Source organism: Triplophysa dalaica, chromosome 22 (assembly GCF_015846415.1).
Source record: "Triplophysa dalaica isolate WHDGS20190420 chromosome 22, ASM1584641v1, whole genome shotgun sequence".
NCBI lineage: Eukaryota > Metazoa > Chordata > Actinopteri > Cypriniformes > Nemacheilidae > Triplophysa > Triplophysa dalaica.
Genome location: NC_079563.1, coordinates 13,691,993 through 13,707,848, shown reverse-complemented (window position 1 = coordinate 13,707,848; position 15,856 = coordinate 13,691,993). Strand labels below are relative to the sequence as shown.

General features: G+C 39.2%; 1 protein-coding gene across 1 annotated transcript in view; it reads left to right on the top strand.

The window, feature by feature from the left end:
* Positions 1-15,856, top strand: part of LOC130411438 (homeobox protein PKNOX2-like) — a 60,931-nt gene that overhangs the window by 30,375 nt on the left and 14,700 nt on the right. The window contains exons 3-4 of the mRNA XM_056736057.1: positions 6,166-6,274; positions 7,614-7,750. Of these exons, the coding sequence (XP_056592035.1) occupies positions 6,188-6,274; positions 7,614-7,750 (224 nt within the window). The 5' untranslated portion in view covers positions 6,166-6,187. The remainder of the gene's footprint in view (positions 1-6,165; positions 6,275-7,613; positions 7,751-15,856) is intronic.

Below are 15,856 nucleotides of genomic sequence, written 5' to 3'. Positions count from 1 at the left end.
AGTTAAATACAATAATAGCATTACATACCTTTTATACTGTAATATTTCAAGTGGAAAAACATACACTGCATGTCTACGAGAGAGAGATTTGAGCTCATGAATATCACAGATTAATCCTCCACATGCAGTTCCTACAGGTTAATGAGCAGACCTGGGCCGTTGAGTCTCCCAGGCTGTGTTTTTATGTTTGTGTGTGTATAAATTCAAAAGATGTTGCAAAGGCAGCATGTTGCCTGAAGGGGTTTCACCCTTGTGTGTACTATATGTTTGCATGTGTGTGTGGATTGAGAACCTGGTGTGAGCTTTTCCGTCCCTGTACAGGGGATCTGCTCCAACATACTGCTCTTTTCCCCTCTTATTAATCGAACCTCACACCGTCATCCTGTTCCTCTCTCAGAACACCCCCTCACACGCTTAGAATGCATTGCAAATCTTCCCATGGAAAGGGCCCTAATGTAGCAAATGAATTCAGGTGGGCCGTTTTATCTATTCACTTTGGAGAAGGCCTGACTCAGGACATTAAGATTCATGATATTTGGGCATTTGTGACACGGGCACACTGTTTCAAATTATTCATTGCGTTCCCCGCAGCATCTATGACTGACAAACTTCCGCACAGGATACATGAAAAAAGAGGCAGGAAAATCACATTCACATAGTGTTTTGGCACGGTTGCACACTTGCTTTGAAGATCAACAATAAACAATTAACTTGAATAGACAACTATTATTGGGGGGGGCAGGATTTCATGTGTCCTTTTAGCATCACTAGTTAAATTCCTAACCTCACCTTTAGATAAATCCATTATTTTCAATGCCATGTTGGAAGTATTAAGAAAAACGGAAGGTCTGTTGATTCTTCGCTTTTCCAGCCTGCCTGGTAAACATATCTAAAGCACACTCTCATCCCAGATGTAAGGGCTAGCTGTGAGACACAGGGGGAGACTCCGTGGATGATGATGATGAATGGGGTCTATAAACCACAAAGCACTTCCTCCTGTACCTTCAACCTCACCTGTTTTTGCTTAATGGGGGAAAAAACCTGCTGCTCTTACTCGGCACGCCGAGAGCTCTGTGGCCCGGCCACAAAGGATGTTTCTAACTAAGAGGAAGTCGTTGCCCTCACATGTATCTTTGATCCTTTGGAACACGGATGCGTGTCTCAGAGAGAACGATTCAGTACATGGCAACTCTCCGACATTTGTTTGGAGCTGATAGCAGTTGCAGATGTTCGGGTGGACACTGGTTAGTTTTTTTTTTGGGTAGAATGATGTGTCAACTTTTGGATTAAAACCATGAGAAACAGATTTATTTGTTTAAAATTTACAGGTTAACTTTAGCTTCACTCTGTGTGTATCCTAATTTGAGTTCTATATGTACTAATACAGTATTTAGACTATATTATACACTTCTGATAAACGGTAATTTTACAGATTCTTAACATATTTTTGAAATATGGTAAAAAAAGAGGCAGAAAAACACAAAAAAACTAAAAAATGTATGTGAAAAAAACGTTTACGTTATTTTTAATATTCTTCTTTCTGTCGCTCCAGCTGTCAGATTTTTTTTTATGGGATTTTTTAAAATAGAAACGTTTTATATATTCTTAAACAAAAGTGTGAAAAATAGTGTGCCAAAATGTTGGTGAATTTCAATGTTTGTTTGCATAAGTGCTAATATTAATATTACACTTAAAAAGTTATGGTCGTCATTCAACCCATATAGAAAAATAAAAATACTTAATATCTCAATTATTTCTTGTGAACCTCAATGATAGTAAAAGGAGAGTATACTTTTGTTAATGTCTCCTAAATCTTAGATAATTCTCCTGGAGTCGAAAGTTAATATTATTGAGAATTTCAGTATGAACTCAATTAGGATTTGGTTAAATGTGATGAGATGCTTATTTAAACTATTTAGTCTACATATATTACAGCTCTATACTCTTAAAGTATTTTAACAACTGTCCCATTTGATTCTGTTTTTTTTTCTCCTGAGCAATTTTAGAAGAAACATCTCATAGACTATTTGATCATTAAATAAAACTCCATCAAATCACCTGAGTTATAAAAGAGCAATAAAAATTCCCTCTGTGCACTATTTCACTTGTAGAAAAATTGCAAATTCATGTATAAACTTGGAGTTTTTTATTTCAAAAAGCTAAAGCAGTGTAGAACAGTGTTTCAGTGTGTAGGCGAGGTATGCGAATTGGGATGCAGCTTTTGTCGTTACTTGACATGCCCTCGACATCGCTCCATTAGTTTCATCAGTACCGGGTTTCCGCCACGTGTTTGTGTTAATTAACACTGTGATCAAACAGCACTGAGATTGTGTGTGAGGGGTCCGCTAGAGCAGTATCGATGGGAAGAGGGTTACCGTCCCTGGAATTCTTTTTTCAGACAGACACCAGACATGTTCAATACATTCCTCTTTACTTTCTATTCCCGAGGCGCTCTCCTGCAAGCTGTAATTAAGAGCTCATGGTATAAGGAGACAATCAGCTCCACTGTATACTGCAATTCACTTCTACGGTGCTAGTGCTGTGGGTGGTTTTCAATGTGTTGCTATGTGCTTATTTAGGTGTTTTTAGTGTTTTTAGTGCAATATGTGGTGGCAGGATATCCCGTGATCACTAGGATGTGTGCTTATTGGCCCTGGTCTAAAGATTTCACTCCCAATGAATATGATCTCTTGTGTTCTGAGATCAGGTATCTTCAGTGTATGACTATCAGATTTTTTCCACCTGTTTGTCATCCACCATAAAAAATTGTAAGCTAGAACACTTAGAAAAGTAATAAGACATAATTCAACAAGCTTTCAAAACCATTAATGTTCATTGCAAAAAGGTCTGTGACACGTTATGCAATGAAATTGAAAACTTCCTGTAAGGGGTCATCTAAAAATTCCTGACTCCAAATTTTTTCCTATTCTCAAGTATGCTAGTATTTTATCGATGCTGAAACTTTTTCCTGGGGTATATTTTTGGATTATTCTACAAAGGTTTCACCTATTGGTTACTGATTGAAATACTGTAGTTAGAGTTAAAAGTGCATGTCTGGACTTTATGCTGCTGCTCTACGGGGGAAGAAGTTTCCGACTGTATATCAAAGAACAGTTCGATGTGTTTGTATCGACCGATGCATTCAAATCAATACTCGGCATCTTAAGTCAGAAGGTGAGATGATGTGTTTTAAAAGAGCAAGCCGGAAGGCTTAATCAGTACTACAGACCCTTGGCCCCCCTAGACCCACCAGCAACTTCGGAGGTTTCTTTGCTCATTATGAAGCGTGTGTGCGAATGAGTCTGTTGGCCCGTAAACAACGGCTCACGGATTGAGCCGTTTTCCTGCTTTAGCGTGTAGACGGTGCGCTTGCATTATTATCACGATGCCGTAGCGTTGGGTATCACGCCACTCCAGGGACGAAGACTTGAGAGGACTCCTTAAAATACAGCGCAATAATTGGAATTGCTTTATCTTTAGTCTCATCAATTAATGTGCAATTTTCCATTTAATTACCAACTCGCTCGCAAAATTTGCAATTAAAATGAGGAGAGATAACAGTGAAGATGCCTTTCGGCTGATAGCACTTGGAACGGGAACACAAGCGCGGTGTGTAATCAGTACACAGATCACACGCACACACACAACATTCTCAATTTGTATGATTTGGACGAGCTTCATAAAATATGCAATGCCAAGCCAGAATCTAATTTGTGCTTGGAAAATTCCTCACGTTACCACGAACCCCGACATGAAACGTTTTGAGTGCTGAGGTTCTGATGGTGTTTATGATAATGATTATCCATAACACCCATTTGTGTGTGTATGTGTGTCTGTGTGATCTCCTTAAAATAGCTGCTTGGTTTGTCTTGGCCCCCTTCTATCACTTTTCCACACAATGCAGCCAACCTGAAGATGAGCTGTAGGAAAAAATGTTTCCTGTTTTTCCGGCCACACTAATGTCTGTCTGCTGTCCGAAAAAAAGGTTACATCCTGTTCACGTTAACAGACTTGGCATCTCTGTTGTATTCTTTATCCGGCTGCAACATTCCTTGATTTTTCCACAATCGCCTCGATTTCTGTCATTTGCAGAATAATTGAGCTGCTTTGATACATTTGCATTAAAAAACACATTCACGCATCTATAAACCATGTGTTTTGTGTGCTCAGGCTGTGAAGATATACTGTAGACGGTTTCCTGGAATAGACATTGCTGAAAAGAAGTTCTCAAGGGAGAAAATTACTATTACTAAAGCTTAGACAGAACTTTATGGGTCATGTTTTAAATGAGTGATTTATGTCTTGTGTAATTAAAGAACGGAGCAGAGGTCCCTCCCACATTTACACTGCGGATGTGATTGTACTGATCGTTCTGAGAGTTCCGTCTCTGTAATTACATGTGATTGTTAGCATTCTTAGTATTCATCACAATTATCAGGTTCATTTTCGGACAGCCTGGAACTCAGTTTAAAGTCTATTTCTGGGCGGGTCAAGCCATTTGAATCCGTCATACGGAAGATTGCTGAAACTTTGAGTGTCTGTGGATCTAGGAATGAATGGCGGGTAAATCAAAATTGGTGATTTTAACACTGATTCTAGTTTCAGGTGGTTTTCTGCATACAGCCGTCTGCTTGTGTTCGCAGTTGTAAATTGTTTTTTTGTAATGCAATCAGATGGGAAAATAAATACTGCAGAGACAATAAGTTTGCATTTTCAAAGATATTTATGGTAATAGGTTTGGTATAATGCACAACATGAAAAGAAACAACAAAACCCAGTTTGCAGGCACAGCTTCTCAACAAAGTGGCTTATTTATTTTGTTTCAGTTTTAAAATCAATAAACAAATATATGTATATACTCTAGATATAAATAAAATAAATATAATAGATTAATTAATTAATAAGTAGATAGATAAATAAATATACACTTTTTCAATTTAAAATAATAAATGTACACTCTTTCAATTTAATTCAAATTAAAAGCTCATAAGGTAAATTCGATTTTAATAAAACTTTCAAGATGTGCCTCACAAAATATTATGAAACATGATTGAATGCATTAAATCAGTAGTGAGATTATTGGTACAGACAGGTTAACATGGAGGGTAAAAAGAAAATAACATTTTTGTTATCCTTGATATAACTCGACTGTCAAATGGGGTCCAGGGGTCCTTGTGTGGTAACGTGGGACCAATTATCTATAGGCAGGGCCTCCCACAGTGCATTGTCCCTCGAGTCCATCCTTCCTATGCCCAGTGTCATTTACTCTTATGACAACAGAACTAATGAGCCCCTGATTGGCCTGCTGAGGTTGTTGTGTTTACCTTTGAAAAGCACTAACTCATCATGTGCCTTCACCTCAGTGTGCTTGTTTGTTTCCAGACAGCCAGACTACAAGCCTGTTTGTTTGCTGTTTATATTACAGGTTTAGTGTTATTGCATGATTAGTGTAAAGAATTTACCGACATTATATTTCATATGAATTTATGTAACTTATATTGTTATTATCTTGATACAATTATATTCAGTTCAAGACATTATATATAAATATATAGATATATATATATTTATGATTATTATATTTTACATTTTTCTTAAATATATGCATGTATGTTTTTATAAATGCAAAATTAATATGCACAGTGCACATACTGTACATATATTTTGTAAACACAAACATTAATTCTGGATGTAATTAATCACGGTTGATCGTTTGACAGCCCTTTTATTAATGTACAGCCCTTTGGTCTAGTTTGTAGGGGAAAGTGCTTTATAAATTATTTTACACTATGAAAAAAAAAGTAAAATAAGTTTTTTAGAAATTGTTAAAACGCAGAACTTTGTGTATAAAAGCAATAGAAGTCTATGGAATGTCCTCATTTGATACATAAGTAATTGTGTGTGTGTGTGTTTCTGTATCAGTTTAAGTACAACAGCACTTTGTGGTGAATCCTGAAATAATTTCAACAGTTACTGTCGCTTAAGGTTTTTTTAACAGACAGTAAAGTTACAGTTAGTAAAGATTTGACCACTTATAAAGTCAGCTTGAATTGTAATCATATGCAAAACTTTTCCTGAATGTTCACAGTCATTATTCAAATGTGATGATTATCTGCTATGATAAGCTTCCTAACCAGTACACAAAATCTTTTTTTCTTTTTTCAGGGTCTCCATGTGAAGCTATCCCATGATGCAACATGTGTCCCCAGCACCAGCATTGACCATGATGGCCACACAGAGCGTCCCTCCACCATCGTACCAGGAGAGCCAACAGGTGAGCTAATCCAACTGGTCCAACAGCCAGGCCGGGTTGGACTTTAGCTGGTCCAGTTAGTCTTTAGTTAATCAGACCAAAGGGTTGTATTTAGTCGGTCGTTCAGTCTGACAAGTGCCTAAAACCATCAAAGCCAAAGATCGCCAAATACAAGCAAATGGAAAACTCAGCAGGAGTATAATAAAGAGGTTTGATATTTAGTTCAGTCGTGTTTAAAAACACACCCATCAGACAGATGGATCCAAATTAGTTGTTTTATCCAAGGTTTATCATGCTGGGTTAATTCTGAGGGACACACAAGGAATCATCTTTGTCCCAGAGACCCCCTTACCCCCCCCCTGCCTGTCCAGCTGCTGTATTCCTCCGCCCTGAGGATTAAAGACTGGGGAGAGAAGAGCAGCGCGCTGGTGGAGGAGACATGCAAATGAGAGCTAGTTAAGTGTGAAGAAGCTAATTTATTTCCTATTTGAGGCTGGGATTAAGACTTCCAGCTTCCTCCCTTAAACCATTTTGGTCTGGTAGCGGGCGGGAGGGGGTGGGGTTTGCTTTCAAAGCCGTATCACACGAGACGAAAACGCAGGAAAAAAGCATCATCATAAACAGCTTCCTGTCCGTGTTTAGAATGGTAAAGAGCAACACCTATGCCCACCTCAGCAACTGCAATTTTTATATGCTGACTAGAAATCACGTTTTCTGCAGAAAACGACCTTCGTGAAATTGTACGGGTCGCGTGCGTCAAAGTAGATTCCAAAATTTAATGAGACCATATGCTGCAGTCATATTCTTACATTGTTAAGACAGGCAACAGAGAGACTGCAGACATATTGGCAATGACTTCCTGAATATGTATGCAAGAAAAAAAGAACATAAATTGTTTCCTTACTAGCTTCTTGCCTCAAGTTTTTGCAGAACTTATCTGGATGTCTGCCTCTTTTCCTCCTTCGCGGAAAAGATAACAACAGATCACTATACACACATTTCCACTTTTGTAGCGACAAAAGCATAGTAATCCATAAAAAAACACAGAAGTCAAGCGTTCATAAACCAGATCCGATAAGACAACAGTGCCTGGCTGGGTGCCACCAACAACATGAACACGAGCAAGATGCTGCTGATCAGCATCTTTTTGGCTTATCGACGTGGAGGATGTAAAACCAAAATGGGTTGTTCTCCAGACTGATGTCATTTAGCTTCTGTTATCTCAGTCAAGATGCATGAACTGTGTTTTTACAATTAAAATTATAGGAAGGATTCAATAGGAGATGAGTGAAAAAGCAAGTGTTGTGTACCAAAAGGGATCATTCAGTACAAAATGTATTCTTTATTTTATGTTTTTTAGATGACAGGCACTACGCAGCAAAACTCAAAGGCCCAGCATGTCCACATCTCTGCAGCCTCGGCAGCAGGGGCCACAGCGGTCAGCGTGACCCTTGACCCCCAAGCTCAGCTGGAGTCAGACAAGCGAGCCGTTTACAGGTGAATATCGGACATGCAGATTTTCTCACTGCGAGATAAAAGTTAAATATTCTTAAATCAAGATATGTTTCCTTGACAGGCAATGCGACCCAACGTGATCTAAATTAAACTATTAAAAATTAAGAAAATTGTTTATTTATTTTGGCAGAAAGTCTTAAGAATCGACGTTTAGGTAGATATTTAAGATAACTTTGCTTCTGAAGTAAATGTATCTTGATTTAAGAGTTTTTAAGATATTTGTACTGCAAAACACGACAAAAATACTAAATAATGTTAACTTTTTTAAGCATTTGTTTTTGCATTTGTTTTCTGTGCTTTAAATGACCAGGTGACCATATTCATATATAAATTACATTTTAAAATAATAAATTACATTTTTTTGAATGAAAAGCTTTGCTAGTCCATGTAAAATCGCCACAATGCTACGTTTGGTGTTCTAGGTGGTGGCCTGGGTGTTGCTATGTCGCTCCTAGGGTACTTTGGGTGGTCGCTAGGGCACTGCCAGATGGTTTTCAGGATATTCTGTATGTTGCTATACAGTTGCTAGGGTGTTCTGAATGGTCGCTAGCATTTGTGCATGCTGCTTTTATTGTGTTTTGGATGGTTGCTAAAGGCTAAAGTCAAAATTATCCACTGTCAACGCCCTATAATAACTATCCGTGTTTATGTGTTTCTTAGTTATTTTTCCAGTGAATATATTGTAGGTACCTGTTTGGCATTGTTCCATGAGGCATAAATAATGCAGATTTATAGTTATATGAAACCCTCATAACATATTGATCTAAATACAAGCGTACAGTCACAGATGCCTGATTTGGATAGAAACACGCTTGCATAAGTCATATTTTCCTCCTTTATTCATGAAGTAAATAATACATGGCACACTGACACTTTAAATACTTAAAACCTCATCCCCAAACCGTCCCTCCCAGCCGATTACAGCACGGCCGTCCGCCAAACGCTTGCATACGGTAGTATTATTGCCGTGTCTAAAAGTGGCCCGTTCGCCCTGCCGCAGCGCTGGCTGTGATTAGCAATGTCCCGTGGCAAATGGCAGAGGACCGTGGTTTGGCACTTACCCCTGAGGCAGGTCTGTGAAGGCCTGGGCAAGCCTTGGGCAGAGTCTCTCAGCTCCTCGGAGAGAGAAAACTGCCTTTGATGTGAGCAGCCAGCCGGGGGCGGCCTGCAGGCGGTGTAAAAAAAGAGACTTGGTCTATATACTCACTCACTCACACACACAGCACTTGCAGCTACTTTCCTCACTTCTAGCCATATATGCACAAACTCAATTTCTCACTCACCGTATATATCTTATCGCCACCCTTCTCTCTCTTTTTTCATAAAAACACACCCATGTGGTCCATTCCTTTAGATTTCTGGTTTTCATCCTACATGACACTTTTTATATGCTCTAAATATCCACAGGCGCTGAAGAAAGCATCACTTATAACTTCTGATCCTCACACTCGGGCACACTGGCACCATAAAAGCGAGAAAGTGAGGTAGCTGCCAAAAGGAATTTATATTACATCTCGCGTCTCATCTGCTGGGTGTTTGTTATAGAAATGTAATTAAAAGTATTTGTTTTTTACATTAAAGCAGAAATGTAGCCTTTTTGTTTATGTCAGAATACTTAAATCTTAAAGGGATAGTTCACCAACAAATGTAAATTCTGTCATCATTTACTTACCCCCGTCATTTCAATCCTGTACTAGCTTCTGCGAAACAAAAAAGAAGATATTTTGAAGAGTGTTGGTAGACGAACAACGAAAGTCCCCATTCACTATTATTGTATAAACACAAAACCAATGCAAGTCAATGGGTACGGCCGGTGTTTGGTTACCAACATTATTCAAAGTATTTTCTTTCTTGTTATGCAGAAGAAAGAAGGTCACACAGCTTTGAAATGACAAGTGGGTGAGTAAATTATGAGTTTTTGGGATAACTTTCCCCTTAATGTGCAGAGACAGTTTAAAGCAAGCAAACTGCTGACAGATTTTCTTGAATACTTTTTAACATTGTGGCCCTGTGATGTTATTGAAACATTGTCTATTTGTTTGAGCATCGAAATATTACGTGTTGCGGCAACGTTAGCTCAACCAATGGTGCGGGCCAGGGGCGGGGCTTTGTGTTTGTTTGCCTAGAATACATGACTTTTTACGAAGCACATTTTTGTCATTTTAAGTAGAAACTCCCTGCCATCTTTCAACTTACTAAAACAAATCTATAACGGCAGTAATTTAAAAAAAGAAATGACTTGTTTCAGAATTGCTTGTTTTATATTTTTAATGCACAGTAACATGTAAGCCTCAAACTGTTGTCGACATTTAACAAATCTGGTGGGTTTGTTTATAGTGTAGCCTCATGTATTGTTTTGATTCAATTTGGCAGGTTGGTGTTTATTTCAGCACCTCTCGTTCCTCTAATTGGAGGTATTGAGAGTTTGAGTTGTCGAGACGGTGTGCCGAATTGCGTTGCTTAATTATTAACAGTGGAATAAATGTGCGATACAGTAGTTATCTTAACGAGTTACTGCGCTCTCTTTTAAGCATCTGAGACCTTCTCTCCTTATTCGAGGCATGGCAGGAGGTCCCTTTCTTGTAGGGTACTTGCGACATATCCAAAATTAAGTCTAATGAAATTCAGCAACCAGGAGTCGAAATTGTAAAATGTATCCAAAGAATATCCAGAGGGTGTAAAATTCTGCATTATTCTACCATGTTAATCAGGTAGTACTCAGGTGGGGAGCTGGAGAATTGAAGAACGAAGACACCCAGCAGTTACAGTTATATGCTAAACAGCTGAAATACATTTGCATCAGAAGTTTTGTCTAATTCTAACACATAGTAGATCAAGAACTAGACGCAGAGTCGTCTTGGGGTGTGGGGTGGTGTCCGGGCCCAGGGGCACTGTTTTGTGTGTGGGCGGGGCCCGTCCGATTTTTTTTTCCTGAATCCTGTTAAACCAAGTTGGGAATAGAAGAAGTATATACAGAATAGAATAGAATGGCCAGAATGAGGAATATTTGAACATTTTTGTGTGCATTGAGCTGTGTCATAAACCTTCATCTCATCTTACACTGTGTCAGCTACAAGCCCCCCTATATCTATAATGTGATGTATGTAAAGTAAATCTCAGCCTCTGCACTCCCTGTTCGTGCTTGTATTTGAGTGTTAAAATGTCTGAATGTGGAGTATAAAGGTATTTCACTTTGCTTTGCCTTCTCGCCGTGACTCAGATCGGCACATCTGCGGCGCTGACTGGATTTGCATTGATACTGGATTTTGGTCTCGGGGTGCACAGTCATGCTGTCTTATCATTGAGCTCCAGTGGATCAGGGGTGTCATGGACTGCTGAGAGAGAGAGAAAGAGAGAGAGAAAGGATATAAAAAATGGAAAAGAAGTAGAAAAAGAAAAGAGTTGGAAAACAGCTTTAGAAGACCCAGCAGCAGCGCATATCAGTCCCAACAGGAGTGCTTTTAATTTGACAGCCAGAGAGGAAAAAGCGAGCCGGTTCTCCCCAGCCGTTGTAATGCACCATAAATTCTGTTTACATTCGCTGTTGGGGATCTCAAGCAGTCATTTGCTGCCCAACATCTTAATGACTCTCCCTCTATAATGTTTGTGAGATTTCTATACCACGTCATCTCACCCATGCCGACACATGCGTCCCGAGAGCGCTCCGCAGTCTCACGACGACAGGACTTATATCTACTATCGCTGCTATCCAGATTATGATAAATAGCCGGAGGAGACTGTACTCAAAGTATCTCGAGAATCCCTCTGGACGAATTTATCTCTGAGTGAGATTTTTGCTCAATTTAAAACTGTAGACGGCGAGTTTCATTCTGTTTTATCCTGACTCGAGTCTCAGGGGTGCACGATGTTCTGAAATACACAGAATGATTGTTTGAGGAACAAGATTGTGCGTTCGTGTTAGCAAAGCTATTAAAGTTGCTAAGCTCTGATGAACAAGGCCTAGAATTTTTTGGCCTAGAAGGCGTTTATAGGTGCAATAACATACATTTTCATAAATGAACATTCCATATGCTTATAAAAAATGATAGTGAGGGACCACCACAAGTCCATGAAGCAGTGCCTTAGCAACCACTTTAAACACCCTAGCAACCAACAGCAATGCCCTGGCCATTGCCTCACGGTTCTCGCACAGTTTATTGTTTTTTAATACCTTGTGTGGCATCTCTATTTTTAACCCAATCAAGCCTGTGGTGAAACGATAAGACCTCCCTGTGTGTGACAACAGGCCACGGTTACCCTTTACCCTGCATGTGAATATAAGAGAGACTGGTAAAAAGTGCAGCGCCGCTCATTGAAATGCAGCAGTAGGGGTCCTACATAAACCCTGATGGCGAATGGTATATGTGTGTGTGCCCGCCATACATGGTGAGCTCCAGACGTGTAGCCTGGAGGGAGATGTGTGTGTTAGTGTGTGTGTGAGAGGAGCAGTCTCAGCGTGGGGCACCCCAGACTGAGTTTAATAAAGGCAGCAGCCACTGGCTCGCCCTGATTAGGATGGCAAACATACCGGGCGAGCACACAGAGAGCACACCCCCATCTCCACGGCAGCCCGTGGGTGGCCCACCACGCTACCAAAACAAATGCGGCGAGTGCACGTTCAGATTTATTTTTAGATTGCATTGATGTGTTTTCTTTTTCATTTTATTTATTTAGCTTATTTCGTTTTTGATCTTTAAAGGTCCAGCGTATGAAATTTAGTAGCATCTAGCATTGAGCTTGTCGATTGCAAACAACGGCTAACTTCACTCATCCCCCTCCCTTTTACTATGGTGGCTGACACAGCACAAAGATGTCATCACGTTTTCGTTTGCTTGCCGAAGGAGATAACGTATTTAGGAAACGCGCTCTGTAGAGCAGTTTGTCCATTTAGGGCTACTGTAGAAACAACATGGCGAATTCCATCTAATGGGCCCCGCGGTGTATGTAGCGAGAAATAGCTCATTTTAAGCTGATAGAAACATAACGCTTCATTATGCAAGGTCTTTATACAGCTCGGAAGACGTATATTATAAACAGGTAACATGATTTAGCTTAGAATATGGTATGGTGAAATTATTTATATCAGCTAAGACAATGAAATCTTAAGGTACAGATAGCTGTAGCTGCTCTGTTGGGTTGGTCTTGAATTAGTATCTCTGTATTTGACAGAAATAGAGCCACCGTGTCTGACCTTACCCGTCTGTTCTGCTGACTCTCTCAGTATTCTATTAATGACACTTTTATGGGTTAAGTAATAGTTCCCTAGCGTCTACATCCTGAGACTTCTGCACTGCAGATAATGTGTAACTGTCTTTGGCTCCTTACCAGGTTTAGGTGCTTACAAAGGGAGTGAAAGTACAGACGCAGTGCGTGGACGTAACACAGTGAAAGAATCAAGATATAAGATGACTAGGTCAACATAAATACAGGATTGCTGTCATATATCTGACAAGATGTCACCTATGCATTTGAGTTATCTAAAGTTTGGTTTTATTAAAAGTTAGGACAATAGTCAATTACTGAGGTCGACTAGTTTTATATTTTCTTATTTGTTTATTGTTAAAGTTGATATTTTAGCAGTTGTGCTATATTTGGCATGCCGTTGTGTGCTGTGCTTTAGCTATTAGACTCTTAGGGACAGATTTAGTCTCTTGGCTTAAAAAACGACTGTCTGTATTTAATAAAGACACGCATTGAAAATTTGCAATGGAAAGGCATGGACACAGCCGTTTTTGTGACTGAGCTTATTGCATATGCATTTGTATAAGCTTCCTCTACAGACACAAACTTTATGGGAGTATAATATATAAATAAATCACGCAGCGCGATTTAAGGTTTAAGTCTCTCGGTAGAATGTGTTTTTAAAAATTGTGATCTCATGCTATTTTGCTCTGTTTAGTAAATCGGGCCCTAACTCGGCAAAACGTGAATTTCTTCTCAAAAATCAATTAAGTGAGTTTATGCTTAAAACAAGCGGAAATAGATGCCATTGGGGTAAAACAATAAAAAAATAACATATTGGCATATATTTTTAAGCAAAAACTCACCTAATTTTGATCTTATGATTACAGAAAACAAGACTTAATATCTAGTAAGGTCATTTTGCTACAGTATGTAAATGTTTCTTGATTTAACAAAGTTTAAATATTTGTAAAGGAAAATAGACAAAAAAGTAAGATTTTTTTGCTGGTTTTCATCATAAAACTTTCTCTAGGATATTGCATTCAAACACAAAGGCAATCCTTTGTTGTTGTCATTTTTTGTAAAATATTGTTGCATAATTGACTCAAACTATGTAGTTTTGAGCATCTGTATAAATACATGTTTATACACGTACAAATCTGCATAGAAAATATAAACCATCTTTATAATGTGAGTGCATTAAAACTAGTATGTCACACAGTAGCTCCCCGTCCTTTTACCTCAGAGGAATGACAGTCTGGCTTTGGTCTTTCCAGCAAGAGTTATGAGATGATAACTAAAGATTAAAGTCAAACAGCATTAAGTGTTTCATTTTGACTGACACATTTTTAAAGATTAACCGATTAGCTCTGCACTTTGTGGCACGGAGCCTAATGCAGACCGCAAAGATGAGGTGCTTTAAAAGTCTACGACTGCTTGGAAAGATCAGATTACATTTAAGAGTTTTTCCACCCTCATTTGGCCTATGGAACAAGCGAGGCGATTCATTTATAGAGTACCCATGCTAAGTGTTCTGTCCATCTTTAGCAACAATGGTTTTGACTGGCATGCTCTCTGAGATAATCCAATCTAAATCTTCTGTTCAACTGTTTAATAGCTGTCATCACATTTGTATTCAGGAACTTCATCCTCCATTAAATATTGGCTGGAGTTAGCCTGGTTTCCCAACATCTTGATTTAAAGAACAAAACTTACCTGAGGTAGATTGAGTCCCGAACTCGCAATGTTTCTGCCGCATATAACTGTCGTGAAATGTAACCTCCTAATAAAGATAATGGGAATGTGAAGGCAAAAATGAACTTGTACCTTGTGGCTTAACTTTCCGATTTGATTTTCTGCTCTAATTTCTGGGCAGCTTGTTTCTTAGCCTACTTGCCAAATCCTCTGAGAGCTAAATTGATAGCATCCTTTGGCTTAGAGCCTTTAGGGCTGTGTCCGGGTTATGATCCAGGGCTGCAGAGAGAGGGAAGGGGTGAGATAACCCAGCCGTGCCCTCCAGGATTTAGCGTGGCTGGGGAGGGGAGAGACGGAAGGGCGCTGGCACGGTGGAGGGGTGCAGGACGAGCCCGGAGGGAGCGTACATTGCCTCTCTACTCGCCTCTTTGAGCCTGTTTAGTATTCCTGTCACATCAGCTGGAGGGAGCGGCATTAAATTGGGATCAGGCAGATTAGAGTCTAATATAGCCAGCTATTAAAGGCTGCAAATGAGAGTGGTGGGCTACAGCCGGAGCCCCGGCCCCTCACCCAGCCTCACTGCCTCTGTGACTCCCTCATACAGGCTGTGCGAGAGGAAAAACACAAACAAGAATGAAATAAGAGAATATGAGAGACTATTATAGAATAGAATTGGAATAGAATGAAATAGAAAAGTATAGGATAAGATCAAATAGACGTTAGAAACATTTTTGAATAATTCAACTTAACTTCAGTTCAAAAGCTGCCATAAAGTGATAAAACAATCACAACTGCAAAATCCGACATAATTTACTCACCCTCAGATGGTCCCAAGCCTGTATACATTTCTTTGTTCTGATAAACACAAAGGAAGATATTTGGAAGAATGTCAGTAACCGAGCAGATCCACCGTTTACTGCCATAGTAAGGAAAATAAATACTATGGGAGTCAACGGGGGCTGAGATCTGCTCGGTTACTAACATTCTTTCAAATATCTTTGTGTTTAGCAGAACAAAGAAATGTATACAGGCTTGGGACCATCTGAGGGTGAGTAAATGATGACAGAATTTTCATTTTTAGGTGAACTATCCCTTTAAACTTTAAAGTAAGTCAAATTGGCTTTACAAGTCACATGAATTTAAATGGTTTTAATTGACTTGAAAATCTAGTTGTGTTTCTTATATATATATAATATGAAGTTGAAGTTGCTT